At 42.7% G+C, this 27953-nt stretch overlaps 1 protein-coding gene across 1 annotated transcript in view; it reads left to right on the top strand.

Moving 5' to 3' along the window:
* Positions 1-27953, top strand: part of LOC133416356 (uncharacterized) — a 230118-nt gene that overhangs the window by 182580 nt on the left and 19585 nt on the right. Inside the window, exons 5-12 of the mRNA XM_061703209.1 lie at positions 7277-7448; positions 13777-13962; positions 14092-14230; positions 16111-16208; positions 17816-17935; positions 18047-18123; positions 18393-18571; positions 21135-21405. Coding sequence (XP_061559193.1) covers positions 7277-7448; positions 13777-13962; positions 14092-14230; positions 16111-16208; positions 17816-17935; positions 18047-18123; positions 18393-18571; positions 21135-21405 — 1242 coding nt within the window. The remainder of the gene's footprint in view (positions 1-7276; positions 7449-13776; positions 13963-14091; positions 14231-16110; positions 16209-17815; positions 17936-18046; positions 18124-18392; positions 18572-21134; positions 21406-27953) is intronic.

The following is a 27953-nucleotide window of genomic DNA, read 5'->3' as shown; positions in this document are numbered from 1 at the left end:
CTCAGTTTTGTTTTGGTTTAATTAAAGAAAATGTTGGCTCATCCAGTTATTTACTGTATCTGTTTTAGACAGTGATACAACACCCCAATTGGACTATTGTGATCTGGAGACACTGCTAGATATATCTGTGTGTCATCTGCATAGCTATGATAGTCATAATTAAAGTTCTGAAGAATTTGACCCAAGGGTAGCATATACAGGCTGAACAGGAGGGGTCCAAGAACTGACCCTTGAGGGACCCCATAGATCATTGCCATTTGATGAGATTGAACACTTCCAATCGTTATAAAATAACTCATTTCCTCCAGGTAGGACCAGAACCATTTAAGGACTGTTCCATTTAGTCCTATCCACGTTTCCAACCTGTTCAGCAGTATATTATGATCTACCGTATCAAAAGCTGCACTGAGATCCAACAAGACCAGAATTGACACCTTTCCCGAGTCAGTATTCAACCTTATATCATTTATCACTTTGATAAGAGCAGATTCTGTACTGTGATGAGTTCAGAAACCTGATTGAAATTTGTCAAAAAGTCAATTTAAGTTCAAGAAATTGCTGAGTTCATTAAAACAACTTTCTAAACAATCTTGGCTATGAAAGCAAGATTTGAGATGGGTCTATAGCTTGCTAACGTGGAAACGTCCAGCCTTCTATTTTGTAGAAGAGGCTTAATGGCAGCTATTTTAAGAGCTTAGGAAACTCGCCTGACTGAAGTGAGCAATTGATTATTTTCTGCAAATCGGCGAGCACAGACTTCGCAATAGCTTTGAAAATGTCTGATGGTATTGAGTCTCTCATTTATGTACCTTTTCTTCATAAACATAGAGGTTGTCTGAGAATCTGTAATTAAAAAATAAACAAAAATGGTCAGAAATAGCCAAATCCCATAAACTTAGTGGCGGTACTCTCATTAATGTACCTGTTCTTAATAGACATAGAGGTTGTCTGAACTTTTGGGAGAATCTGTAATACAAATAATACACAAAAATGGTCAGAAATAGCCATATACTTAATGCCAACTGATAGAATTTCAACATCCTTAGAGATGACCGTGTCTAAGATGTGACGTCGAGTGTGGGTGGGACTCTTAATATGTTGAGAAAGGTCAAATGTGTCCAGTATAGTAGAGTTCTTTAGATTTTTTTTCCCATGTTATTGTCAACATGAATGTTGAAGTCTCCCGTTATGACAAAATACAAATAACTGACAGCAGTTCTGAAAAATACATTTACTATTGTATCTTGCAGGTCTATAAATTATTAAAACAATAACCTTTAACAAAAAAAACTGAGATATTCAAAAGAGCCCCCTCCTTGAGCCGTCAGCTTATCGTGGTGGAGGGGTTTGTATATCCCAATGATCCGAGGCGCTAAGTTGTCTGGGGCCCCTGGCAGGGTCACCCGTCACAAACAGGTCCTCGGTGAGGGACCAGACAAAGCACGGCTCCAAAGACCTCTATGACGACAAAAATTGTTGGATTGCGTTTTCCGTTGCCCGGATGCGGGTCACCGGGGCCCCCCTCTGGAGCCAGGCCTGGAGGTGGGGCTCGAAGGCGTGCGTCTGGTGGCCAGGCCCACACCCATGGGGCCCGGCCGGGCACAGCCCGAAAGGGTAATGTGGGTTCCCCTTCCCATGGGCCTACCACCTGTGGGAGGGGCCATAGGGGTCAGGTGCCTTGTGAGCTGAGCGGTGACCGAAAGCAGTGACCTTGGCGATCCGAATCCGGCTACAAGATGGCTCTAGGGACGTGGACCGTCACCTTTCTGGGAGGGAAGGAGCCCGAGCTGGTGTGCACACACAGCTTGGGCTCTGGTACCAGTCCACGAGAGTGGTTGGACTCTCTTCCACTCTGGAGTTGTCCACAGTGAGAGGCGCTGAGCAGGTGTGGGTATACTTATTGCCTTGTACATTGGGGTTCACCTCGGTGGACGAGAGGGTAGCCTCCCTCCGCCTTCGGGTGGAGCCCATCCTAGCTATCTTCGGGCGAGAGGCAGCCAATCACAGGGCGCATATAAACAAACAATCATTTGCACTCACATTCACACGTACGACCAATTAGATTCTTCAATTAACCTACCATGCATGTTTTTGGGATGTGGGAGGAAACCGGAGTACCTGGAGAAAACGCACGCAGGCACGAATAGAACATGAAAACTCCACACAGGCGAGGCCGGATTTGAACTTGGGTCCTCAGAACTGTGAGGCAGATGTGCTAACCAGTTGTACACCGTGCCGCCTAGTATACAGTAAACCAACAAAAAAACTACTCACATTAACACACGCATGAACAAGTAGCCTGCTAATTCTTTTAACGTCAAGAACCATACATTTTGTCCATTTATACTATGTCCGAAATTTTTGTGTTTTTCTCTCTTGTGGGGCATTTCATAAACTGTTTGTAATTCGGTAGTTCATTGCTTAGATTCCCTCTGTTAAAGTTGTCGAGTACAATAAACAAAGAGTCTGGGAAGGTCCATTCCACATTCAAAATATGCTCCGCTAGTGCGTGCTGAGCCTCATGCATGTCCACGTGATGTCGCTCGGGGAGTAGAGTAGCTTGCAGTTTATGAAAATATATTCCAGAGCAGGAAAGTGGTGTTGAGAAATCACAGTCACATCTGTGGACCAGTCGTTATTGGTGTAAAAACAGAAAATGCCACCTTTGCTTTTGTTTAGAGCTCTGTGTTACAATCCGCACGGAACAGTTGGAATCCTGGGTCTGCTCACGAAGTCAAGTCTCCATGACGCACAAAAGACAAGAGGAGGAAAGGTCCTTGTTTCTCCTCATCAATCGTGTCAGCTCGTCCATCTTATTGCTAAGTGAGCATGCGTTGGAGAGAAAAATCCCAGGAAGGGGTGTTTGTGTACCACGTTTGCGAAGTTGTACGAGTATGCCGTCTCGCTTTCTTCTTCTACCACTTCTCACTCTTCTGGACAAAAAATGCACCAGATTCAAAGCAGGTGCTAAGCAATTGGCAGTAAGTCCGTAGGAGCTGTATTCCTCTTTACGGAGGTCTTCACGAGTTTAAGACCATGCAGACACACGATTAAACAGGATGCACCATGGGACCAGGGCACTCGTATATGGCGCCATCTTGGATGTAATTATATTCTTGGTGGCAACGGCAATCACATTTCAGGCCACAGTGGACAAAATGAAATGGATGTACACAATATGGGGTGGTTGGATGGGCAAACTTGACAGGCTGTGATTGCAGGGGATGCCTGGCTAGATTTGTAAACTGTCAAAAAACATTACCATGGCAGTTGGGCTGCAAATGAGACACTGAGTCAGCTATAGTTACAGTACATGGGGTGAACATAACAGACAACAACATGTAATAGGGAGTAACAAAACTTGGATGAGGAAGCATATGTGTGAAAGGTCTGAATACCTGTTGGCAATGGTATAAGTAATAGCTGATCACCTGGTGATAGCTAGCTGCTTAATGTAAGGTACAGTAACTGCCGAACTAAAGATAGTCGTTTGAAATGAATGTACATGTATTTTAAAAAAAATAGTATGCATCACTAAATCAAAAATGTTACAAAATGGCTAATAGGAAATTAGTCATTGGTAGTTTTACCTGCTGCTAAGCGGCAACACCAGCATGCTCAATCTTGCGGTGCATTTCTTTAGTTTTCATATCATTTAGAAGCATGATGTTGCCACCATCATCCCCGGACCTCAAACCTTTTGTGAACCGGTGCGGCATTGTTAAAAGGAAGATGAGGGTGGAAGGTTGTATATCTCCAAAATAGTCTGGTCAAAATAGCATCTGTTTTTCAAAAGAAATTGTGAAAAAATTACATTAATATGATATTTCTGACAGCCTATTTGTTTTTTTTATTTTATATTGTTGTGCATGATAATTTGGAAAACCATATTTTGAGTCTTTTTGAATGAAGAGTGCTGTTGTCATCATGGTAGTTTTGTCCATTAAAATCACATTAGCATAAAAGCAAATATACTGTAATTGTTGCCAAAATTTTTAATTGTAGTAAACATTTAGAAAAATGAAAAAACCCCAGTATATATTTCCTGAGTTTGAACACAGTATGTAACGCATCTGCATCATTATTAACTGTGTTTCTTGTTCATGTAAGATAATTTAGGAAAAGAGAGTTAATTGAGGAGACGACTAATATGTTGCAAACACTGAAATCGGGTCAGCAAATAACAATCAAATGCACTGCTCTCATTTAAAATGAAAAGGTTACCAACTAGTCTTTTTTCTGCATGGTCATCAGTTACACTCTTTGTTTGTGAATGAAGACCGTAAATATTCAAATACAATATGTATTTATATATAAAAGCCACACCTGATTTCTACTCTTAAACAGATCTATGTTTATTTCAATTTCTGATCCCATTGTGACAGTATCATCAGAATCAGAATCATCTTTACTTGCCAAGTATGTCCAAAAAACACACAAGGAATTTGTCTCCGGTAGTCTAGTACGACAACAGACAGTCAATTGACAGAGAACACTTTTGAGACAAAGACATGGACAAAAAAAACCATTCACTGAGCAGTAAAGGGTTGCTAGTTATCTGGTAATCTGGTAATGCCGGTACACTTATTTATTTATTTAAATTTTTTTGACAATTGTGCAAAAAGATGCAGAGTCCTCAGTTCGAATGACTAATATTGCAATAGTCCCGTGCAATGACCATTGTGCAATGGGCCCCGAGACTTCAAGGAGTGTATGCGGTTTAAAGTGACGAGTAGTGCGATAATCTGGGACAATGTTGGTTGTGCAAATGTTGCGGAAACTCCTAAATCAGTGTGCAAATGGAGCAGATGCTACTCTGGCATGAGTGGCCAGTATTGGTCAACAACAGATATGCAAATAGTGCAGCGTGGCGAGACAACTACAGTGAGTGCACGAGTAATGTTTAATTGGCCCCACAGAAATGTGACAACGAACTCAAGTCAAAAAATTGCCAGCATGTTGTAATGGAATTGTCGGTTAGGTGTTTAAGAAGTTGATTGCAAGAGGGAAGAAGCTGTTGGAATGTCTGCTAGTTCTAGTTTGCATTGATCGGTAGCGCCTACCTGAGGGACGGAGCTGGAAGAGCTGGTGACCGGGATGCGGAGGCTCCGAGAGGATTTTGCATGCTCTTGTCTTAGTTCTGGCAGCGTGCAAGTCCTCAAGGGTTTGTAGGGGGGTACCGACAATCCTTTCAGCAGTTTTGATTGTCCGTTGCAGTCGGAGTTTTTACTTTTTTGTAGCAGCACCAAACCAGACTGTGATGGAAGAATACAGGACTGATTCGATGACCGCTGTGTAGAACTGCCTCAGCAGCTACTGTGGCAGGCCGTGCTTTCTCAGAAGCCGCAGGAAGTACATCCTCTGCTGGGCCTTTTTGAGGACGGAGTTGAAGTTGGTCGCCCACTTCAGGTCCTGAGAGACTGCAATTCCCAGGAACTTTAAGATCTCGACGGTTGACACAAGGCAGCTGGACAACGTGGGGGGCAGCTGTGGTGAAGGATGCCTCCTGAAGTCCACAATCATCTCTACAGTCTTGAGCGTATTCAGCTCCAGATTGTGTCGGCCGCACCACAGCTCCAGCCGCTCAACTTCCTGTCGATATGCAGACTCGTCACCGTCCTTGATGAGGCCGATGACGGTGTCATCTGCAAACTTCAGGACTTTGACAGTCAGGTGCGCTGAGGTGCAGTCATTCGTGTAGAGAGAGAAGAGCAGCGGAGAGAGGACACAACCTTGGGGCTCCCCAGTGCTGATGCTGCGTGTGGATGAGGTGGCCTCCCCCAGCCTGACCTGCTGTGTCCTGCCCGTCAGAAAGCTGTAAATCCACTGGCAGATGGCAGGTGAGATGCTGAGTTGGAGAAGCTTGGATGAAAGAAGTTCAGGGATGATGGTGTTGAACGCTGAGCTGAAGTCCACAAACAGGATCCTCGCGTAGGTACCTGCACTGTCGAGGTGTTTTAGGATAAAGTGCAGTCCCATGTTGACTGCATCATCCGCAGACCTGTTCGCTCGGTAGGAAAACAGCAGGGTGTCCAGGAGGGGACCTGTGACGCTCTTGAGGTGGTGCAGCACGAGACGTTCAAAGGACTTCATGACCACAGATGTCAAGCCGACAGGCCTGTAGTTATTTAGACCAGCGATTGCAGGTTTCTTGGGGACTGGAATGATGGTGGAGCGTTTCAAACAGGATGGTACTTCGCACAGTTCCAGAGATCTATTGAAGATCTGAGTGAAGACTGGCGCGAGCTGGTCCACGCAGACTTTGAGGCAGGATGGGGACACATGGTCTGGGCCTGCCGCTTTGTTAATCTTTTGTTGTTTGAAGATGCGTCTCACATCCTGTTCATGGATGGTTAATGCAGAAGTCAGAGGTGTGATTGTGGTCAGGGGTGCGGCCGGATGGGTGTGGGGTGTGAAAGTGTCCTTTTCAGATCTGCAGTAGAAGGTATTCAAGTCGTTGGTGAGTCCGGATGTTTTTTTTCAATGTCGTTGACTTGTTCTCCGAGCGTTAGCAGTGCGGCGTTCGTGTTAGCTTGAGGCGGGATGTACACGCCAGCCAGGATGAATGATGCGAACTCACGCGGCGAGTAGAATGGCTTACAGTTCAAAAACAGCGACTCCAAATGCGGGCTGCAGTGTGTGCTGAGCTCCGTGACGTCCGTACACCATTTTTCGTTGAAGCATATCCCGCCGCCCTTTGTTTTCCCCGATGATTTCATGTCGCGATCTGCTCGATGAACATGGAAGCCGGGAAGCATGACAGCGCCATCGGTTACAGCGTCGCAAAGCCAAGTCTCCGTAAAGCACATGGCGGCGGAACGTCCCAAGTCTTTACTGGTCTTTAACAGAAGATGAAGCTCGTCCATTTTGTTGGGTAGGGAGCGTACGTTCGCGAGGTGGATCGACGGGAACGCCAATCTGTGTCCTCTCTTGCTGAGTTTCACCTGGATGCCGGCTCGAATCCCTCTGTGGCGCCGCTTCCGCCTCCATGCGCCGAAAACCGCGGACGCCACCCCGGTAAGTAAAAAACTGAGCGGATTTGCGAAAGTTGGTGAAAGAAAGTCCGGAGTAGCCTCTTTGATGGTTAGCAAGTCTCCCCTTGTGTAAGTGATTCGTGTAATGTCTCCAAAGACGAACGAAAAACACAAAAACAAAAACAATACTAGAGAGCGCGTTACCGAGGCGACCACACTGGTAGGCGCCATCTTGGTTGGTCATCTAATAAATGGTGAGTTTAACTATTGGGTGTTGCCTCTCTCACTTTCTTTCTCCCCAGACATCCGTTGTTTCCCCTGCTGGCATTGCTGTTTGAGAAATGTGAGCAGGCTACACAGGGATCTGAGTGCATCACATCCGCCAGCTTTGATGTCGACATTGAAAACTTTGTTCACCAGCAGGAGCGGGATCATAAGCCTTTCTTCAGTGAAGATCCAGAGCTGGACAACTTGGTGAGTTAACTTGTGTCACAAATACAGTAAGTAATCACAATTAATCATAGAGCATTGCCATTAGATTGTCTGGTTCATAAGAGTTGTGGTTCAGCTGGGCTGCACACAGTATGAGTATTAATATATCCAGATATATAGCTGGGATAGGCTCCAGCACTCCCGCGACCCTTGTGAGGATAAGCGGCTCGGAAAATGGGTGGATGGATGGATATTTTTTTTGCCCGAGAAGACCCCTGTTTAATATAGTGGCTAGGACTTTTGTGTGTGCAATTTGCATGTTCTCCTTTTGCTTACATCCACCCACATTCACAATTTATGTAGTCAATCTATTTTTAGAATTGGAACTGTACAATACATGACGTCACCATATAATATGAGCCATCAGTGTCCCTCTGTAGTCCTGGCTTGTGAATTTTACAGTGATACCTGATTTCTATATATTCTAAATTATTTTGTTATATCTTTTCAAGGAACAGCACTGAAAAAAATGACATTTTACTACAATATTAGGTATTTGGTTTACAGCTTGATTATTGAAAGTAAGAGCACCCTCAAGTGAAAATGTCTAAGTTGTGCCCAAATTGTCAGTATGTTGTACGGCTGCACGATATTGGGGAAAAAATGACATTGTGATGAACATGCATTGGAAGAACAGTTAGAAAGGTGGAAGCATGCACTGGAAATGAGAGGAAGGAAGATTAGCCGAAGGCAGACAGAATATATGCGCATGAATGAGAGAGGTCGAGGGGGAAGAGTGAGGCTACAGGCAGAAGAGATAGTGAGGGCGGGGGACTTTAAATAGTTGGAGTCCACAGTCCAAAGCAATGGTGACTGTGGAAAGGAAGTCAAGAAAAGGGTCCAAGCAGGTTGGAATGTCTAGAGCAAAATGTCAGGTATGCTATGTGAGACAAGAGTCTCTGCTAGGATGAAGGGCAAAGTTTATAAGACGGTGATGAGGCCAGCCATGATGTACGGATTAGACAGTGACACTGAAGAGACAACAGGAAAAGAGATGGAAGTGGCGGAAATGAAGATGTTGAGGTTCTCTCTCGCAGTGACCAGGTTGGACAGGAATAGAAATGAGCTCTTCAGAAGGACAGCCAAGGTTAGATGTTTTGGAAACAAAGTCAGAGAGAGCAGACTTTGATGGTTTGGACACGTCCAGAGGAGAGATAATGAGTATATCGGTAGAAGGGTGATGAGAATGGAGCTGCCAGGCAAGAGAGCGAGAGGAAGACCAAAGAGAAGATTGATCGTGAGTGAGTGAGGGAAGACATGAGGGCAGTTGGTGTTAGAGAGGAGGATGCAGGAGATAGGCTTACATGGAAAAGGATGACACGCTGTGGCGACCCTCTAACAAGAGAAACCGAAAGGAAAAAAAGACACATTTATTTTTTGATATGAAAAAAATAAAGGAAAACACATTTATATTTCCCTCTCTAATGTATTGTTTTGACAGTTCATAATAGCTTCAGTAGAAAAGAAAATATGCTCAGTTGAGCACATACTGTATGTATACTGAGGTCTACCTGTATTTAAATATATTGTAGTATTGAGCAGGTTAATAGACCTTTGGTTTTTCATCAATCTGTTATTTTACATATACAGTACATACATTTTAACATAATATGCATTTTCCCTTGGCCATGGGGCCCACCCGGGCACAGCCTGAAAGGGTAACGTGGGTCCCCCTTCCTTTTTTTTGTTTTTGTATTTTTTTTCTTTTTTTTTTGTCCTGTTCGGCTGTTAGGTCAAGCAGAATGGAAAATCTGTATCCTTTTTATGCCGGAGCAGTTTGACTGTGTCACAGTTTTTTAGCTTCCCTCCCCTTCCCATGGGCCCACCACCTTTGGGAGGGGCCAGTTTTTTAGCTTCCCTCCCCTTCCCATGGGCCCACCACCTTTGGGAGGGGCCATAGGGGTCGGGCCTGTCCGAACTCGTCCCACACAGAATTTTTGCCTCAGCAACCACCAAAGCTGCGCTCTGCTTTGCCTGCTGGTACCCGTCCACTGCCTTCAGACTCCCACAGGCCAAAAAGGCCCGATAGGACTGCTTCAGCTTGATCCCTCACCGTCGGTGTCCACCGACGGGTTCAGAGGATTGCCTCAACAACATGCACCGATCACCTTATGACCACACCTTTGGTCGGCCACCTCAACAATGGAGGCACGGAACATGGTCCACTCAGACTGGTCCACTCATCCTCCAGGATGTGGTTGAAATTTTGCCATGTGTGCGAGTTGAAATTCCTGCTGACAGGGGGACTCTGCCAGATGTTCCCAACAGACGCTCACAATACTTTTGTACTGACATCTTCCCCCACCATCGGAGCAACACACTACAAGGTGGTGATCAGTTGAAACCGCCACCCCTCTTCACCCCAGTGCCCAAGACATGCAAGTCAGATGACATGACCACAAAGTCGATCATCCAACTGTGGCCGAGGGTCTCCTGGGGCCAAGTGAACATGTTGACACTCTTATGTCTGAACATGGTGTTCATTTTGGACAATCCGTGATGAGCACAGCAATCCAATAGCAGAACACAACTCGGGTTCTGATTGGGGGTGTGTGGCCTGGCCACTGGGGTTGAACCCCAATGTACAGGCACCAAGCCAGGGGAGCACTAAGAATGCCCTTACCTGCTTGGCACCTCTCACTGGGGGCGATTCCCAAGTGGAAGAGAATCCAACACCTCTCAGGAGGACTGGTTCTTGAGCCCAAGCGAGATCAAACTGTTTGTTTATTTGTTTGTTTCTTTGTCGAGGCGAGTCCGACAAGCTGTGTTCATTCCATGAAACTTGAGCCAGCTTCTGTAGCTGGGGATCAGATTGCCAAGGTCACGACCTTCGGCCGCAACCCAGCTAATTTGCATCCGACCACCTTGGCCCCTCCCACAGTTGGTGAACCCCCGGGAAGGGGGACCCACGTTACCCTTTTGGGCTGTGCCCGGCCAGGTCCCATGTGTATAGGCCTGACCACCAGGCTCACCATCAAGCCCCTGTCTCCAGAGGAGGGCCCCGATGACCCCCATCCAAGCGAGGAAAAATGGCCATTAATTTTATTTGTCATGGGGGTCATTTTGAGCCATTATTTGCCTCACTTGTTTGCCGTGGGTGACCCTGCCAGGGGCATGTATCCCTAGACATTTTAGCTCCTAGGATTATTGGGACACACAACTCCTCATCCTCTCTTCGTGATAACATCCATCCATCCATCCATTTTCCTCACTCGGGTCGCGGGCGTGCTGGAGCCTATCCCATCTATCTTCGGGCGAGAGGCGGGGTACACCCTGAACTGGTAGCCAGCCAATCTCAGGGCATATAGAAACAAACAACCATTCGCACTCACATTCACACCACACACAATTTAGATGAATTAACCTGCCATGCATGTTTTTGGGATGTGAGAGGAACCCGGAGTATCCAGAGAAAACCCACGCAGGCACGGGGAGAACATGCAAACTCAGGTGGGGCTGGGATTTGAACCCCGGTCCTCAGAACTGTGAGGCAGATGTGCTAACCAGTCGACCACCGTGCCTTCGTGATAACAATACTTGTGTAGCATATGTATGTAGCATATTTGCTGCCATGGAGGCAATGATTAGTGAGTTGCTGTGTTGACTCCAGACATGAAGTAAACATTCATCTCGGCGGTGTGGCTCGTAAGTAGCTGGGGTGGCGCAAAAAATAACGCGCAACAAGTATTCGCCTTAGTACCTGAACAGTGGTTGGGCGACTGAACGCTGGCTGCAGTTTTCGCGTGCATCATAACAACATCTAGGGAGAAGTGACAGAAGTCTTTCGGTCGGAAAACGATAATGCACTTTTGAACCACTTTCGGCCGCAACATTTCAGTGGCCAAGATTTCAGTGAATCACAAATTAAAACCTTTTCTTTCAGTTAATTATTTTGGAATATTTCTCAGTCCATACTGAAGCCTATCGAGGATCGGGACACAGGCTATGCAGTGTAGAAAATGGATGAATTCACATTAAACATAGACCTAAACTGTATCATTACCGTGCTCAACATAAATGTATCCATCCATCCATTTTCTGAGCCGCTTCTCCTCACTAGGGTCGCGGGCGTGCTGGAGCCTATCCCAGCTATCTTCGGGCGAGAGGCGGGGTACACCCTGAACTGGACGCCAGCCAATCGCAGGGCATAAATGAGTACACCCCTATGAAAATTAAGCTTTTATCAATTTATCAGTGAACACAAGTTTCAGAATTGGATGATGATTATACTTTTGTGGTTGAATTGATTTTGAATTAGGTCTTTGAATTGGGTTTTTATCTACCTTGAAACGAAGAAGGATATTTTGCCTTAATGATAGGACAGCAGGCCGATGAGGGCTGAACAGTCAATTAACCCTGCATCTGTGTGTTTTATGAGGCACAAGGCTGCAGTGATCCCTCCCAGGGGCCACTCATTTTTCCTCCCAGTGGTAATGTCATATCAGGCCTGACTGGTTGCAATGGAAGCAAAAGTTACTGGTCCCATTATTAACCTCACTGCGTTTAATTAGCTGATTTTTCTCCCCCTTGGGCAAGCACTTTTCTGTCCATTAAGTTGACCTTAAGTTGCAATTTTGAAGGTGTTCATTGTAGTGTATGACAAAGTGAAGAATATTAATGTCATTGATGCTTCGACAACTGCTGATGAGAAGAAATGAAAAAAAATATTTGCTTGAGAACGGAAAATTTTTTTGAAATGAAAAAGTGGTTAATGCGTCTGTATGCGACTCATCTTATTTTCCAAAAAGATACTTCTTTGGTTTACGAAAAAAAAAAAGAAAAAAAAAAAGCTCATCGTTGTGGATGTGTGTGTGAATATTTTATTGTTTTTGTCTATGTGTGCCCTGCGATTGACAGGGAACCCATCCAGTGACACGACTCTAATGAGGACAAGCGATTTAATAAATGGATTGCTGGATGGGCGCTTGTATCCGGGATCTTGTTCTTTCGGTCACGACCCACAGCTCGTGACCATAGGTCATACGAAATGAGTTTCCTCCGCAGGGTGTCCGGGCTCTCCGTTAGAGATAGGGTGAGAAGCTCGGTCATCCGGGAGGATCTCAGAGTTGAGCACATAGAGAGGAGCCAGATGAGGTGGCTGGGGCATCTGATTCGGATGCCTCCCAGAAGCCTCCCTGGTGAGGTGTTCTGGGCACGTCCCACCGGGAGGAGACCCCGGGGACGACCCAGGACATGCTGGAGAGACTACATTCTTCGGCTGGCCTGGGAACGCCTCGGGATCCCCGTGGAAGAGCTGGATGAAGTGGCTGGGGAAAGGGAAGTCTGGGCGTCCCTGCTAAAGCTACTGCCCCCGCGACCCGACCTCGGATAAGCGGTAGAAGATGGATGGATGGATGGATTGCTGGATGGCTCAGTCACTGATGGTGTTGTGGTGCATTCGCCTGACTTCGGTGCAGGCAGCGTGGGTTCAGTTCCTACTCAGTGACGGTGTGAATGTGAGTGCGAGTGGTTGTCTATGTCTATACTGTATGTGCCCTGTGGCTGACTGGCGACCAGTTCACGGTGTAATCTGCCTTTCGCCCGAAATCAGATCGGATAGGTTTCCAGCACCGCGCGACCCTGAACAGGATAATCGCTATTGAGAATGGATGGATAGATGGATGACTCAGTGCAATTTTTCAACATTTTGTTGTGAAAATATTTTAAACCTGAAATGGTTTGTATTACTTTCTTAGTGTTGATTGGACAAAGACACAATGACTAGTGAATGGACATTAACAATATTCACAATATAATTTAGATACTTTTAGGTCCATTACCAAAATGACATGGTATTTTAAATAAACACTGGCTCTTGTCTTGCTTTATCGAAATTCCATTTCTATGTTGTGCTTTTTTGAATACTAAACAGATTACTACTACTGGTGATATTCATTTAAGTTATAATACTATTTTGGAGCTAGCTCTCATTGAGCTGCAATTTTTTTTTTTGATTGTTGCCACGAAGATATAAAATTTGAACCCATAAAAACTAGCTATTTAAAACTCAAATTGATTATCATTCCTCAATGCTTCCCCTACATTTGTTAAGTGTTATGACTTCTCTGTGTTAAATAAAGTGAAAGCAGTATCTTAATCTTCATATCTTGACAGGCTAAGATTGAAGACAAAAAAAGTGAATGCTAAACTGTGACAAAAAGTCTCGGTAATATAATTCTGTGTTTTGAAATATTGATTGATAACATACACTAATATATAAAACCCCGAGGTATGCAATCCAGGAGTGTGACAAGTGGATGTTTACAAAAGTTGTAGTTTGATTGTGATCATTTGCCTTTGTTAACTTTAGATGGTTAAAGCTATTCAAGTGTTGCGGATCCACTTATTGGAGCTTGAGAAGGTCAATGAACTCTGTAAGGATTTCTGCAACCGATACATCACCTGCCTCAAAACCAAAATGCACAGTGACAACCTTCTCCGTAACGACCTGGGGGGACCCTATTCTCCTACGCACACTAATCTCAGCATGCAGCAGGTCAGTTTTTAGATTTTGCATATATTTTCTCCCTCGATTCACCATATCTCCTATCACTATGATTATGACCACTGCTAGATTTTGTTATTTTTATTTCCTCGTGGTGTTGTGTTTCTGTATGATCCACAGGAACTGAATCAGACGTCCTCTTCTCCGTCCATGACCTCTGTGTCCAACCCCGTCAACCCGCCAGGGATCATGGCACCCAGTGGGGGTTTGCAACAGGGCAATGTTTCTCTGACGACCATAAACTCTCAAGTGGTATCGGGTAAGAATTTTCACATCCACAAAGTAATTAGATTAGTGTTGCACGGCAGATAATATATACAATATATACGGTAATACTTCATCGTCAGTGATATAAAACTTCTTAAGGGATTTTTTTTGCTGCCATATCACTATCATCATATTAAATTGTCTTTTGTCCATTTTAAGGCTTTATCATGTATGTATCTCATGCGGCTATAACTTCCCAATGTTACTTTTACACAGTATCATTACATTTCTAAGTGATCATCCAAGTTTATTTTTCAGATTTTGGATGATAAACATAGATCAGCAAAATGTTAATTTGATATGCATTGTAAATAAATACTAGTTGCTGTACATAATTAGCTTATACTGTAGGTTCAACCACATGTTCACACAATGGTAGGTTTCTGTACATGAGGCTTAGTAAGAGTGGTAATTATCCTTCACAGGGTTCATGGCTGAGAGACCCTTATAATGTCAAGCGTGTACAGTGAAATGTTAATCCTGCCCTCTGGAAATCTCTTTTAACCTCAAATAAATCAATGTGTCAGTTTTTGATCGCTAGACATTGAAGAGCTCAAAGAGACTGTGGTAAGTGTCTTGATCAAGGCTAATTAGTCCAGTGGCAAAATAACTCTTTTTTTCACAACCTAAATTCAGGTTAAATTAAATAAAACAGTTACCGGTATTCCTCTTGGTTCTCATGCTTGTATTTACTTTTGTATGAGTAATCTTTATATAATTTGATCAATCACAGTAAAGACAACTTGTTAAAAAATTCTAATGGTATTTAACTTTTTTTCAGCCACCTTGGTTTCCCACGCTAAACAGCCACGCTTTAAGTCCTATTTTCAAAAGGTAGTTGATGATTCATAGTAAATGCAGTCCTTATTGAGAGAGCAAATGGTGGTAGCCCGTTGAAGTACACTTCTTTTTGTGATGGTAAATACAAAACTGCATAACGGTAAAGACATAAACAGCTTCATAAAAATTGTGTGTGGTGCACAATTACAACTTCAAACTCTACGGATACAAGTGCATAAATGATCCCAACTGCTCATTAAACCCATTACATGCTTGTCTTTATACATCCATTCACACTCACATTCACACCTACAGGCAATTTAGAGTTGTCAATTAACCTACCATGCATGTTTTTGGGATGTGGGAGGAAACCGGAGTGCCCGGAGAAAATATTTCAGAACTAGCACCAGTTAGTTTGATGTCTGCTATTGTGTGAATGCAAAATGACTGCCTCACCCTTGCATATCAGCTCTCAGATCCCTCTGGTGTATTGCAACAACATAACGAGGCCCTCTTCAGTGGCATTAGTGGAAAAGACAGCTTAAATGACAAAAAAAGCTGTATATCCAAAAATGTAATTCGCGTCTTCTGGTTGCCAGCCAATCGCAAGGCACATAGAAACAAACAACCATTCGCACTCACAGTCACACCTACGGGCAATTTAGAGTCTCCAATTCATACATGTTTTTGGGATGTGGGAGGAAACCGGAGTGCCCGGAGAAAACCCACGCAGGTACGGGGAGAACATGCAAACTCCACACAGGCGGGGCCGGGGATTGAATCCCGGTCCTCAGAACTGTGAGGCTGACGCTCTAACCAGTCATCCACCGTGCCCGCCATATTTCTTTTTCATAGATACAATGCTGACTTTTTGGTGGATAAAAACTGCCAATAATTCAAATACTCCTATCAATAAAAGTAATTGATTTTCCAAAGGAAATTCAGTGGGCCATGTCTTTACCGTTATTGATCAAATGATATGAAAATGACCCATATACTGCTATGTGCTGAGACTCCACCAGCGGTGCGGGACACAGCTGTGTCAGTCTGCTGAAACTACTGGATTCTCATGACAGTAATTTATCATCTCAGGTGGGACCCTGTATCAGCCGGTTGCCATGGTGACATCGCAAGGACAAGTGTTAACGCAGGCACTGCCACCGGGAACCATTCAGATCCAGAACTCACAGGTAAAAGCAGCACAACTGTTGGTTCTTTGGTCAACACATTTATCCCCTGATACACACTTCCTCAATCCCCTGCTGACATACAAAAGAAAAATACAATTCTCATGAATGACTATGCAATGCTATGCTAGGGTGATTAGCAGTAACATAACTATGGTGCAAGTAATTGTAGTATTGCTACTACAAAAATGATTAAAAATAACTGTTAGTATTCTGCTATTAAAATAATTATCGCAGGTATATGTGTTGACTACACTTTTGGAAGCAGGAACACCTTCTACAACGGAAAGAGATATATGAAAGTAACACGGTTAGTAACATATGTATATCAAGAGAGATAATAGAATAGTGCACATAACGACAGCTACACAAATAGCAATTACTAAGATATTGTTACCAATTGAGGGATGCTATCAACAGCACTTTCTTTAACTATTTACTCCTACTACTAAAATAATTAATGTAGTATCACTGTTGTCTGTGGCATTGGATGTGGCAGCACATGAGAGAGAGAGAGAGAGAGAGAGATTGCTATGTACTATGGACACCTTATGAGAATGAACAGGTAGTTATTAAATAAATAAGAGAAAGAGCCTTTCTGTGTTTAATCTACATGTACTCAGGTGTGAATGTGAGTGTGTCTGTTGGCGATATACTGGAGACCGGTCCAGGACGTAAACCACCTTCTGTCCAAAACCAGCCAAGATAGGCTCCAGCTCACCTATGACCCTGAATAGAATAGGTCGTAGAAAATGGATGGCTGGAATGAAATGATATCTTTGTTTTTTTTTATTGAGATGTTGACCCACAGAATCCACAACAAACCAGCATAACCCCACCTAATGCCCAATAGTTTTCTGTAAAGAAAAGATGCAAATTCACTGACATGTAAACAGTGACATCCAAAGGTATCGAGATGCAAGTGGCTAACAACACTTTGGAAACCAGTCGTCGACGGTGACGGGGGGTGTTAGGTGTTAGGAGTTTCTTCGCTCATAAATCATTCGTCGACTGGGTGGGTGTTGGGGGGTTGTATAACTGATTCGGATGCCCGCCCCGTCGCTCCCTACCCCCCACGCACGCAACTTTATGTCCAACGTAAGAAGACTTTAATACCACTTGAGCAATCAACTTTCACACTGCCCATAAATCGGAATAAGTATTTCTCAATGAACACAGATATGGTGCAAGTATTAATACTTTTTAAAAAATGACCTAAGGAGAATATCCTTTAGTTGTAGTATTCCAGCTTCTACATTGAACAATGGATCCTGAACCTCTTACCTTTTGAGCCTTATGAAAGCTCCTAAACGCCTACTGACTATTTCCTCACAGTGAAGGATGGTGATTTTTATATTTTAATCATAATAATAAATAGCACTTATGTAGCGCTTTACAGGAGACCCTAAGACACTTTACAGGTTGAGGGAAGAAAGAAGCATCATTACTCAAATTCAGTTACCATGGTGACACTTGAAGAGCCGATTCTACCGTTGTCACAGAAGAAACGATAACTGCTTGTCTCCTTTTGTTTCCGTGGTAACATCAACTAAGCCCCGCATCCACTCGCTTAATACCTTTTGTTAATTTTCCCTGCCTGTTCTCTACAGTTAAATGTTGATCTGTCAGCCCTATTGGACAGCGAAGACAAGAAGTCAAGGAATAAAAGGGGGGTCCTTCCCAAACAAGCCACCAACATCATGCGCTCATGGCTCTTTCAGCATCTCATGGTAAGGCAGAAACATCAGCTAAATTGCATATGCAGCATTTTGTTTGAGGGTGGCAAAACAAAGTGACATGCAGAGACTGATGCCAAACGCTGTGTTCTGTTCTACTGTTAGCACCCGTACCCAACAGAAGATGAGAAAAGGCAGATTGCGGCACAAACAAGCTTGACGCTTTTGCAAGTGAATAACTGGTAAGACTGTGTTATAGTCCAGTTCAGTTGTGGACACATGCCTTACCCTATGCTGCCATCCCCTGGTTATTTTAACTACTGCATACAGTGCACTAATAATCTAATATATTTCAGGCAACATTGGGCTAGTTGTTAGCGCATATGCCTTGGTCAAGTGTCCTCTCTATTTGTGCCCTCTGATTGCCGATTGACCAATCCAAGGGTAGAGTCTGCCCCCAACAATTCTGCATGTCCGCTGCATGAACTTCATTTCCTCGTCTGTCTTTCAGGTTCATTAATGCTCGCCGGCGTATCCTCCAGCCTATGTTGGATGCCAGTAACCCTGACCCAGCTCCTAAAGCAAAGAAGATGAAGTCCCAGCATCGTCCCACACAGCGTTTCTGGCCCGACTCCATCGTGGCTGGTGTTTTGCAGACGCACAGATCTCAAATGGGAAACAATTCAGACGGTATTACCTAGTACATTCTATCAAGTAAACATACAGTAACATACAGTTGAAACCAGATGTTTACATACATTATATAAAAAGGCACATACACTTTTCTCTCACTGTCTGCTATAAAATCAGATACATTTTCCCTGTTTTTGGTCAATTTGGTTAACCAAAATATTGTGTATTTGCTAAATGCCAGAATAATGAGAGGATTGTTTTTGTTCATTGTTTGTTCATTGTTCATGACTCAGAAGTTTACATCCAATTCATTAGTGTTCGGTACCACTGCCTTTAAACCGTATGACTTGGACCAAGTGTTTTGGATATCCTTCCACAAGCTTCTCACAATAGTTGGCAGGAATTTTGACCCATTCATCCTGACAGAACAGGTGTAACGTAGCCAACTTTGGAGGTCACCTTGCTTTGCACTTGCCTTTTCAGGTCTGCCCATAAATTTTCAATAGGATTCAGATCAGGGCTTTGTCATCCCTACTCCAAAACATTGACTTTGTTATCCTTAAGCCACTTTGGAATCAGTTTGGCAGTATGCTTCGGGTCATAGTCCATTTGGAAGACTCATTCGCGCTCAAGCTTTAAGTTCCTTGCTGATTGCTTGACATTTTGTTTCAGTATTTCCACACAATGTTCTTTGCTCATGATGCCTTCAATTTTGTGAAGTTGCACCAGTCCCTCCTGCAACCAAACAATCCCACAACATGATGCTGCCACCCCAGTGTTCTCAGGAGTGCAAGCTTCCCTCTTTTTCCTCCAAATGTAACGATGCCCATTATGGCCAAACACTTAAATTTTAGTGTCTTTCGACCACTGAACATGTCTAAAAAACTATGGATAATGACGCACTCTTACCACCTTCAGCCACAATCTTCACTACGTCTTTTGCTTTTGTTCTCGGGTTGATATGCACATTTCAGACCAAAGCACATTCATCTCTGGGATACAGAATCCGTCTCCTTTCTGAGTGGTATGATGGCTGGACATTCCCATGGTGTTTATACTTGATTATTATTGATTGAACGGATGGATGTGGCACTTTCAGGTATCTGAAAATTTCACTCAAAGATGAACCAGAGTTGTGCAAGTCCACAATTCTTTTCCTTATATCTTGGCTGATTTCTTTTGACTTTCCTATGATGCTACACAAAGAAGCAGTGTGTTTCCGTTGTACCTTAAAATATATCCACAGGTGTGTCTCTAATTAACTCAAATGTTGTCAACAAACCAATCAGAAGCTTCCAAAGGCATGGCATCATCATCTGAGTTTTCCCAAATTGTTTAAACACATTGTAAACATGTAAACTTTTGACTTTGAAGAAAGTCAATGAAAATTGTCTAAAATAAATAAATAAATAAATCATCTCATTATTCTGGTAATTAGCAAATAGAAATAATTCTGGTAATCCTAATTGGCCTAAAACAGGAAATGTTAAATCTGATTTAAAATCGGATTTAACACAAAGTATATGTGTCTTATTTTATAGTGTATGGAAACATCTGGTTTCAACTGTACACACACTTCCTATTTTCCCATGCAAGTTATCTGTGATCAGAAGACATGCATTTAAACCCCCAAATTAGTCGTACCTTTGCTAGATTTCAGTTAGGTAAAATTAATTTAATTTAGCAAGTCATTATTAATTTCTGAATCGCATGGCTGATAACTAAGAGATTTTTTAAAATTATTATTTTACACTTTGAAAGACAGAGAATTCAAATTAACAATACATTTAGAAAATTGGATATACTTGCATTGAGAAAGAATAATTTTAGAAATGGAACTTTTTGTCAAAATGGTAAAATAAAAATTAGGAGTTGGCATAATTATCAATAATTTGTTCTGTTGGTTGAGTGGAGTTCATTTTTAATTAATTGCAGCATTTGAGGCAAAATGGAAAGCTGTACCAGTCTGCAGACACCAGAGGCTCAATCAATTTAAAATCAATTCAGTCTCAACGAGTTTGCAGTTCCGTGATCACATCAGCTGTTCCATTTGTTACATTATTGTTTTTTAAAAAAATTGCCTTAGTGAGGATAAGCGGTATGAAAAATTGTAAAATAATGTAAAATAACAGGAAAAATATGATTCTTTGAGAAAATAACAATGAAATGATTTATCATTCGATTTATTCCTTTACACTCCTCTAATAAAAATGGGCTTTAATTCAAAGTCTGGCCATGGTATGACTTTACTGTACTGCAGACAGAAAAATAAATTGAAATTTAACCCTGTATATTCCAGTTTTAACCACTAGGTGCCACTATTGACCGTAGGAGCAAGAAGCTAATCGTCTTGGGGAAAGGATAAGATAACCTTTATTAGACCCACAATAGGGTAATTTGGAATTTACAGTGAACATGTTATACCAAAGAGAGTCAGTTGAAAATATAATAATAAATGGAGTGAATGTGAGTGTGTTTGTTTATATGTGACCTGCGACTGACTGGCAAACCAGTCCCAAAGTCAGCTAGGATAGGCTTCACCTCCCTGCGACCCTGAACAGGATACGTAATAAAGGCAATGGACGGATGGATGATAATTCTGCTTTTTGCTGACTCACAGACCCGCTCAGCCTGGACAGCCTCCAGTCGCTGTCATCGGACTCTGCCACTCTGGCCATGCAGCAAGCCATGCTGGGAGCCGACGACTCCATGGATGGCACAGAGGAAGAGGATGAAGATGAGGAGGAGGAGGAGGAGGAGGAGGAAGAGGAAGGAATGGAGGATGAGGAAGAGGAGGAGGATGGACAGAATGAAAACAATAGGGGGGGGGCGATGCCCAGCGGAGGAGCAGAAAGAAGAAATCTGAGCATGGAGCACAGAGAGGAACTGGAGTAGTCAAAGACGAGGGACATACTGAACAATACGTTGACCTCACTTGGCCCATTAACATGGCTAATTTCTAATTCCAACATACAGGATGGCACTGTTGCCATATTTAATATGCATTTGAGGGCATGAAAATCAAACAGGGCTCCTTCTATTGAGAACTACAGAATAAAATATGACACAATCACCCTGATATGAGGGGTAGTCAAAAAGTAATGAGTCAATTTAATTTAACCTACTAATAATTGATATTCAACAGCATGGTGAACAACTGGTTAGCACGTCTGCCTCACAGTTCTGAGGACCGGGGTTCAAATCCCGGCCCCGCTTTTGTGGAGTTTGCATGTTCTCCCCGTGCCTGCGTGGGTTTTCTCCGGATACTCCGGTTTCCTCCCACATCCCCAAAACATGCATGGTAGGTTGATTGAAGACTCTAAATTGCCCGTAGGTGTGAATGTGAGTGTGAATGGTTGTTTGTTTATATGTGCCCTGCGATTGGCTGACGACCAGTTCAGGGTGTACCCCGCCTCGCGCCGAAGATAGGTGGCTCCAGCACACCCGTGACCCTAGTGAGGATAAGTGGTGAAGAAAATGGATGGATGGATAATTGATATTTTTTCTGAAATTTGCAGTTTGTCATTTAAATACTTGTTTGCAACTTTATTCTTTTTTATTTTTTTTATTTTGTTTAAGCTTGTCCTCTTCCTGTGAGCTTTTTTAAAATGAGGTCATTGTTGGATGTCCGTCAGAAGCAGAGCTGTAATTGAATTCCTTGCTTTGGAAGCGGAACCACCACGAAACGTTTTCAAAAGGTTGCAAAATGTGTATGGGAAAGCTTCATTAGGCTACAGCACAGTCAAAAAGTGGGTGTCCAGGATCAAAGGCATAGAACAAGAGCCTTCGTTGAGTGACCTACGTGACATGCAAAAGAGCGGCAGACCATCTTCAGCAGTTGATCCTGGGAAGAGAGCTAGGGCCGAGGCAGTGATTAGAGAAGATTGCAGAGTCACCATTGATGACATCACCATCTTGTGTCATCGTTGATGACAAAAGCCAAATACTGTATAGATTTTGCAACCTTTTGAACATGTTTAGTGGTGATTCCCCTTCCAAAAGCAAGAAATTCATTAACAATTCCCTGCTTCAGACAGGTATCCAGCAATGACTTCATTTCCAAAATGGCTGACAGAAAGAAAACAGGCTTAAACAAAACATTTTTAAAAAATAAATAATTATACTTCAAATAAGTATTTCAACTACAAACTGTGAAAACTTCATGAAAGAAAAAAATAATTCATTGGTAGAAATTAAATTGGGCTCAAAACGTTTTGACTGCCCCTCGTAATTATACAAAATGATATTAGGACAAAGATAAAAGTGTGTTTGGTTTTACTAAACTGCAGTGGGCTTTATAAAATACAGTTACTGAATAAAATGCTCAACATATTCAAATGTGTAAGAACTTCATGCTTCAGAAAGCCTGATATTTTAGACTATTTTAGATTTCCTCTGAGTTTAGAGAGCACAGAAACAAATACAGTCCCAAGTTTTCTCAATTAAGTAGTCCAACTATTTTGCTTGACAAAAACGGTACCAATAGTAATTACTCAACTTTTCAAGAGAAAGGGTGAGTAAAATGTGAGGGGATGTGGGAGGTGATATCTAAATATGGGGACAATATTTGTTCATACCTGTTTTATAACTCATAGGTTCTCAGGTCGAAAAAACACTGAGCATTTTTCTTCCACATAAGCACAATATTTGAGTTGCTGAAAGCCTTTTAAGCATGCTCTTTGAACTTGCTTTACTTTCTGTTCTTTATAAGCAAATCTAATGTAGTAGACAAGTGTCTTGATGGTTGAAGATTTGCATTATATATATTTTTTGCTTTCGGTTGTTTTTTTGTTTTGTTTTTTGGTTGGGCTCAGAGCGTAGCTCAAGCAACAACATGACAATGATGGCTGTCTGCACACTGCAGTAGGTCCATAAAGATCATCTTGGCTATTTTATGTGATAATGTATGATGCTGTTATGAAGGGGAGCATGGCAAATGTTGCCAACTCCCCACAAACCTTTCACACTCATCTCAACATAATTTGGAATAACACAAACAACAAGGAATTTGGCATATCTGACTGGCTAAGCCATCATCATTTACTGACTTTTTAAAGGAAGAAAACCATTCTGATGAAGATGAAGGACTGAGAAAGCCTGTGGAAGAAAAGTCAGCCATGAAGTCAATTTTGTGTGAAGGATTTTGAAGAAACTGGGAAACAATTTTCATTCTGTTTTGTACTAAACCACAAATGTGATTACACTAATTTCTATTGTGAAGATGTCTAAAAAACAACCCATGTTATATTTAATGTTCTGAGTGGTGACTGTGAAGTATGTTGCTCATTAACATTATTTTCACTATTTCTCTTTTTTTAACTCGATCTTCCAGCGCAAGTGATAGATAATGGGGAATATTTATATTTCATTTGTACACTTGTCATAATCTACTGTGTTTCGATAGACCAATTTTAATAATTAAAATCTGTAAAGGTACTGATGTGGAAGATGAATTTCAACGTCTGCATGCAGTTTTAAAGACAGGCTTTTTCCTAAGTATGGAACTTTCATGACCCCTTCAAAACCTCAACATGCTTTGTCACATATCACCACATTATTGTCTGACAATTTAGATGTTGGTTTTCGTGTTGTCTCCAACCAATTGATTATTGCACAAACCTGGGATTTTATTTTCTAAGAAGACAACTACTGGAAGCATATGCAATTTCAAACTGATTGAATGTATTATTTTCCCATTATGAACATCAACATCTGCAGCAAAATAAGGTGAGGTAGCTGACGTCAAAAGTCTGCTGCATGGGGAATAAATTTCAACTCATGTCTCCAAACCTCGAGGAATTATTCCCCCATAAGAAATACTAATTTGGAATGGTAGCCAACACAAAATGACAAAACAGTACTTGGTCATGCAAAAAAGAAATTCAGCAGTCAGAAGAGTATCGACTCCAAGATGCTTGAGACGCATGGTTGAAAGGTCCTCAACATATAAATTATGATTTTAAGACAACTTTACACACTGCATTGATCACCAGGATTACACATTGTTGTATGTGTCTGTAATGTGTCTCAGTCATGCCATGCCATTTCAAAGTGATTATATCGCAGCTATACAGAAGTTAAATTGATAAATATGATTCAGAATGCGCCTTCTGCTTCAGTCTTCGGCTCTATCCGGCGCTGTGACCTCACACGAGCCAAACAGCCTGTTTATTCTGTGTTGTGTGCGATTGTTCCATGCTGTTGTTCTCGTCCTTGTATATTTGTTGTCATATTATTTAGCGATGTCACGATTGTTTATTGTGGGGCATTTGGTTGGACAAATGGTTCAGGCAGTGGCAAGTTTTTTTTGTTTTGTGTGTTTTTTGGCTTTCCAAGTGAAAAAGGAATACGTGACCAGTGGATAGGGAAAATCACTCGACAGGGGAAGAAGCGTGGTCGACTATGGGTGCCTAGCAAGCATTCCACACTGTGTTGATCACTTCGAACCGGCGTGTTTTGACAAAGACTTAGCACAAAGCATAGGATACAGAGGCAGAGGCCGAAACCAGCTGCGGTGCCAACTATTTTTCCTACGGCCATCGGGACCTCAGCCGCCAGCAACAGAACTAAATCTCGCAGCCGCCACGGTGCACGGTCCCGCGGCGAAGCGGCGCAGACAAGAGGTGAGGATTTCCCTGTATATACCTACGATTCTATTATCGTTACTATGTGCTGATCAGTAGGGGAAAAAAGACCCACGCTGTAGTTTTCAGTACTGTCTTCTGTAATTTTGTCGATATGACAAGCCAACAGACACAGCAAAGACTTTCTTGCGGCGTGTTATAACACTACTCGAGTGAGGGGCACACAATATAATAGGAATACTGCAAACTGTAAAAGCTTGCGTGCCGTGTCACTGAAACATACAGTAGGTACGGAAAGTATTCAACCCCCTTAAATTTTTCACTCTTTGTTATATTGCAGCCATTTGGTGAAAATCATTTAATTTAATATTTTGGCAGCACGGTGGAAGACTGATTAGAGCTTCAGCCTCACAGTTCTTAGGAGCGGGGTTCAATCCCCGACCCCGCCTGTGTGGCGTTTGCATGTTCTCCCCGTGCCTGCGTGGGTTTTCTCCGGGCACCCCGGTTTCCTCCCACATCCCCAAAACATGCATGAATTGGAGACTCTAAATTGCCCGTAAGTGTGAATGTGAGTGCGAATGGTTGCTTGTTTGTATGTGCCCTGCGATTGGCTGGCAACCAGTTCAGGGTGTACACCGCCTCCTGCCCGATGATAGCTCGGATAGGCTCCAGCATGCCCGCAACCCTAGTGAGGAGAAGCGGCTCAGAAAATGGATGGATGGAGGGATGGAAGTAAAAATTTTTCCTCATTAATGTACACACACCACGCCATATTCCATCCATCCACATTGACAGAAAAAAAAATTCATTGTTAAAATTTTTGCAGATTTATTAAAAAATAAAAACTGAAATATCACAAAGCCATAAGTATTCAGAGCCTTTGCTGTGACACTCATATATTTAACTCGGTTGCTTTCCATTTATTCTGATCCTCCTTGAGATGATTCTACACCTTCATTGGAGCCCAGCTGTGTTTGATTACCCTGATTGGACTTGATAAGGAAAGCCACACACCTGTCTATGTATGACAATACAGCTCACAGTGCATGTCAGAGCAAATGAGAATAATGAGGTCAAATGAACTGCCTGAAGAGCTCATAGACAGAATTGTGGCAAGGCACAGATCTGGCCAAGGTTACAAAAAAAAAAAGATTCTGCTGCACTTAAGGTTCCTAAGAGCACAGTGGTCTCCATAATCCTTAAATGGAAGACGTTTGGGACGATCAGAACCCTTCCTAGAGCTGGCCGTCCGGCCAAACTGAGTAATCAGGTGACAAGAGCCTTGGTGAGAGAGGTAAGGAAGAACCCAAAGATCAAGGTGGTTGAGCTCCAGAGATGCAGATGGGAGAAAGTTCTAGAAAGTCAACCATCACTGTAGTCCTCCACCAGTTGGGGCTTTATGGCAGAGTGGCCTGATGGAAGCCTCTCCTCAGTGCAAGACACATGAAAGCCTGCATGGAGTTCGCTAAAAAAAAACACCTGAAGGACTCCAAGATGGTGAGAAATAAGATTCTCTGGTCTTATGAGACCAAAATAGAACTTTTTGACTTTTTGTGTGAATAAAACCAGGCACTGCTCATCACCTGTCCAATACAGTCCCAACAGTGAAGCATGGTGGTGGCAGCATCATACTTTGGGGGTGTTTTTCAGCTGCAGGGACAGGACGTCTGGTTGCAATCGAAGGAAAAATGAATGCGGCCAAGGACAGGGATGTCCTGGATGAAAACTTTCTCCAGAGTGCTCAGGACCTCAGAATGGGCCGAAGGTTCACCTTCCAACAAAACAATTACCCTAAGCACACAGCTAAAATAACAAAGGAGTGGCTTCAGAACAACTCCTTGACTGCTCTTGAATGGCCCAGCCGGAGCCCTGACTTAAACCCAATTGAGCATCTCTGGACCTGAAAATGGCTGTCCACCAACATTCACCACCCAGCCTGACAGAACTGGAGAGGATCTGCAAGGAGGAATGGCAGAGGATCCCCAAATTCAAGTGTGAAAAACCTAATTCCCAAAAAGACTCATGGCTGTATTAGCCAAAAGGGTGCCTCTACCAAATACGAAGCAAAGGGTCTGAATACCTATGGCTATGTGATATTTTAGTTTTTTTCAGCAAAGATTTCAACAATTCTATTTTTTCTGTCAATATGGGGTGCTGTGTGTACTGTGTTGTTTTTAAATGATTTTATCAAATGGCTGCAATATAACAAAGAGTGAAAAATTTAAGGGGGTCTAAATACTTTCTGTACGTATAGTCATGCTAAAAAATATTGGCACTCCTGGGGTGCCATTATTTCTAGCCATTACTGTATAAAAACACATGCTTTTGAAATACCGTCACATGGAGCCAGTACCACTCTCTTCTTCTCTTGTGCAGCTGCTACTTGGCTGCTTGTTGTCGTCAATGTCAGGTTCCGACCTCCTGATCAGTTCAAACGAACGGTTTAATGATGCCAAGTTCAGTTGGGTGCTCCTGTTCGTCGAAATCCCCCTCCTCCTCATATTCCAACACGTTGCTCGCCATTGTGTATAGTGTGTAGCATGCTGTGTTTGGCAATTGCAACGTCACTTCCGGTAGCCCTTGTGTTGGATAGAGTAACCACACCCCGGTGTCTTGAGCTTCGGGTATGTTCGGGGAGTGCTCCATACACGTAGTAAAAAAACTCATTTTTAGCTAAACTATAGTTGACAACTTGCTGGAATTTGCATGCATGTATTACAAAACATATAAACAATGCAAATATTAATTTTAACAGACCCCATAACATCTTTGTGATCTGACCTTGAAGACTCTTCACCTTTTATCCAAAAAGGCTTCTTCAGTTAAACATTTTTTTTCGATGTGGAGTCTCCCTA

The sequence above is a fragment of the Phycodurus eques genome, chromosome 17 (assembly GCF_024500275.1).
Source record: "Phycodurus eques isolate BA_2022a chromosome 17, UOR_Pequ_1.1, whole genome shotgun sequence".
Classification (NCBI taxonomy): Eukaryota; Metazoa; Chordata; class Actinopteri; order Syngnathiformes; family Syngnathidae; genus Phycodurus; species Phycodurus eques.
Note: the sequence above shows the minus strand (reverse complement) of the source record. Positions and strands in the feature narration are given on the sequence as shown.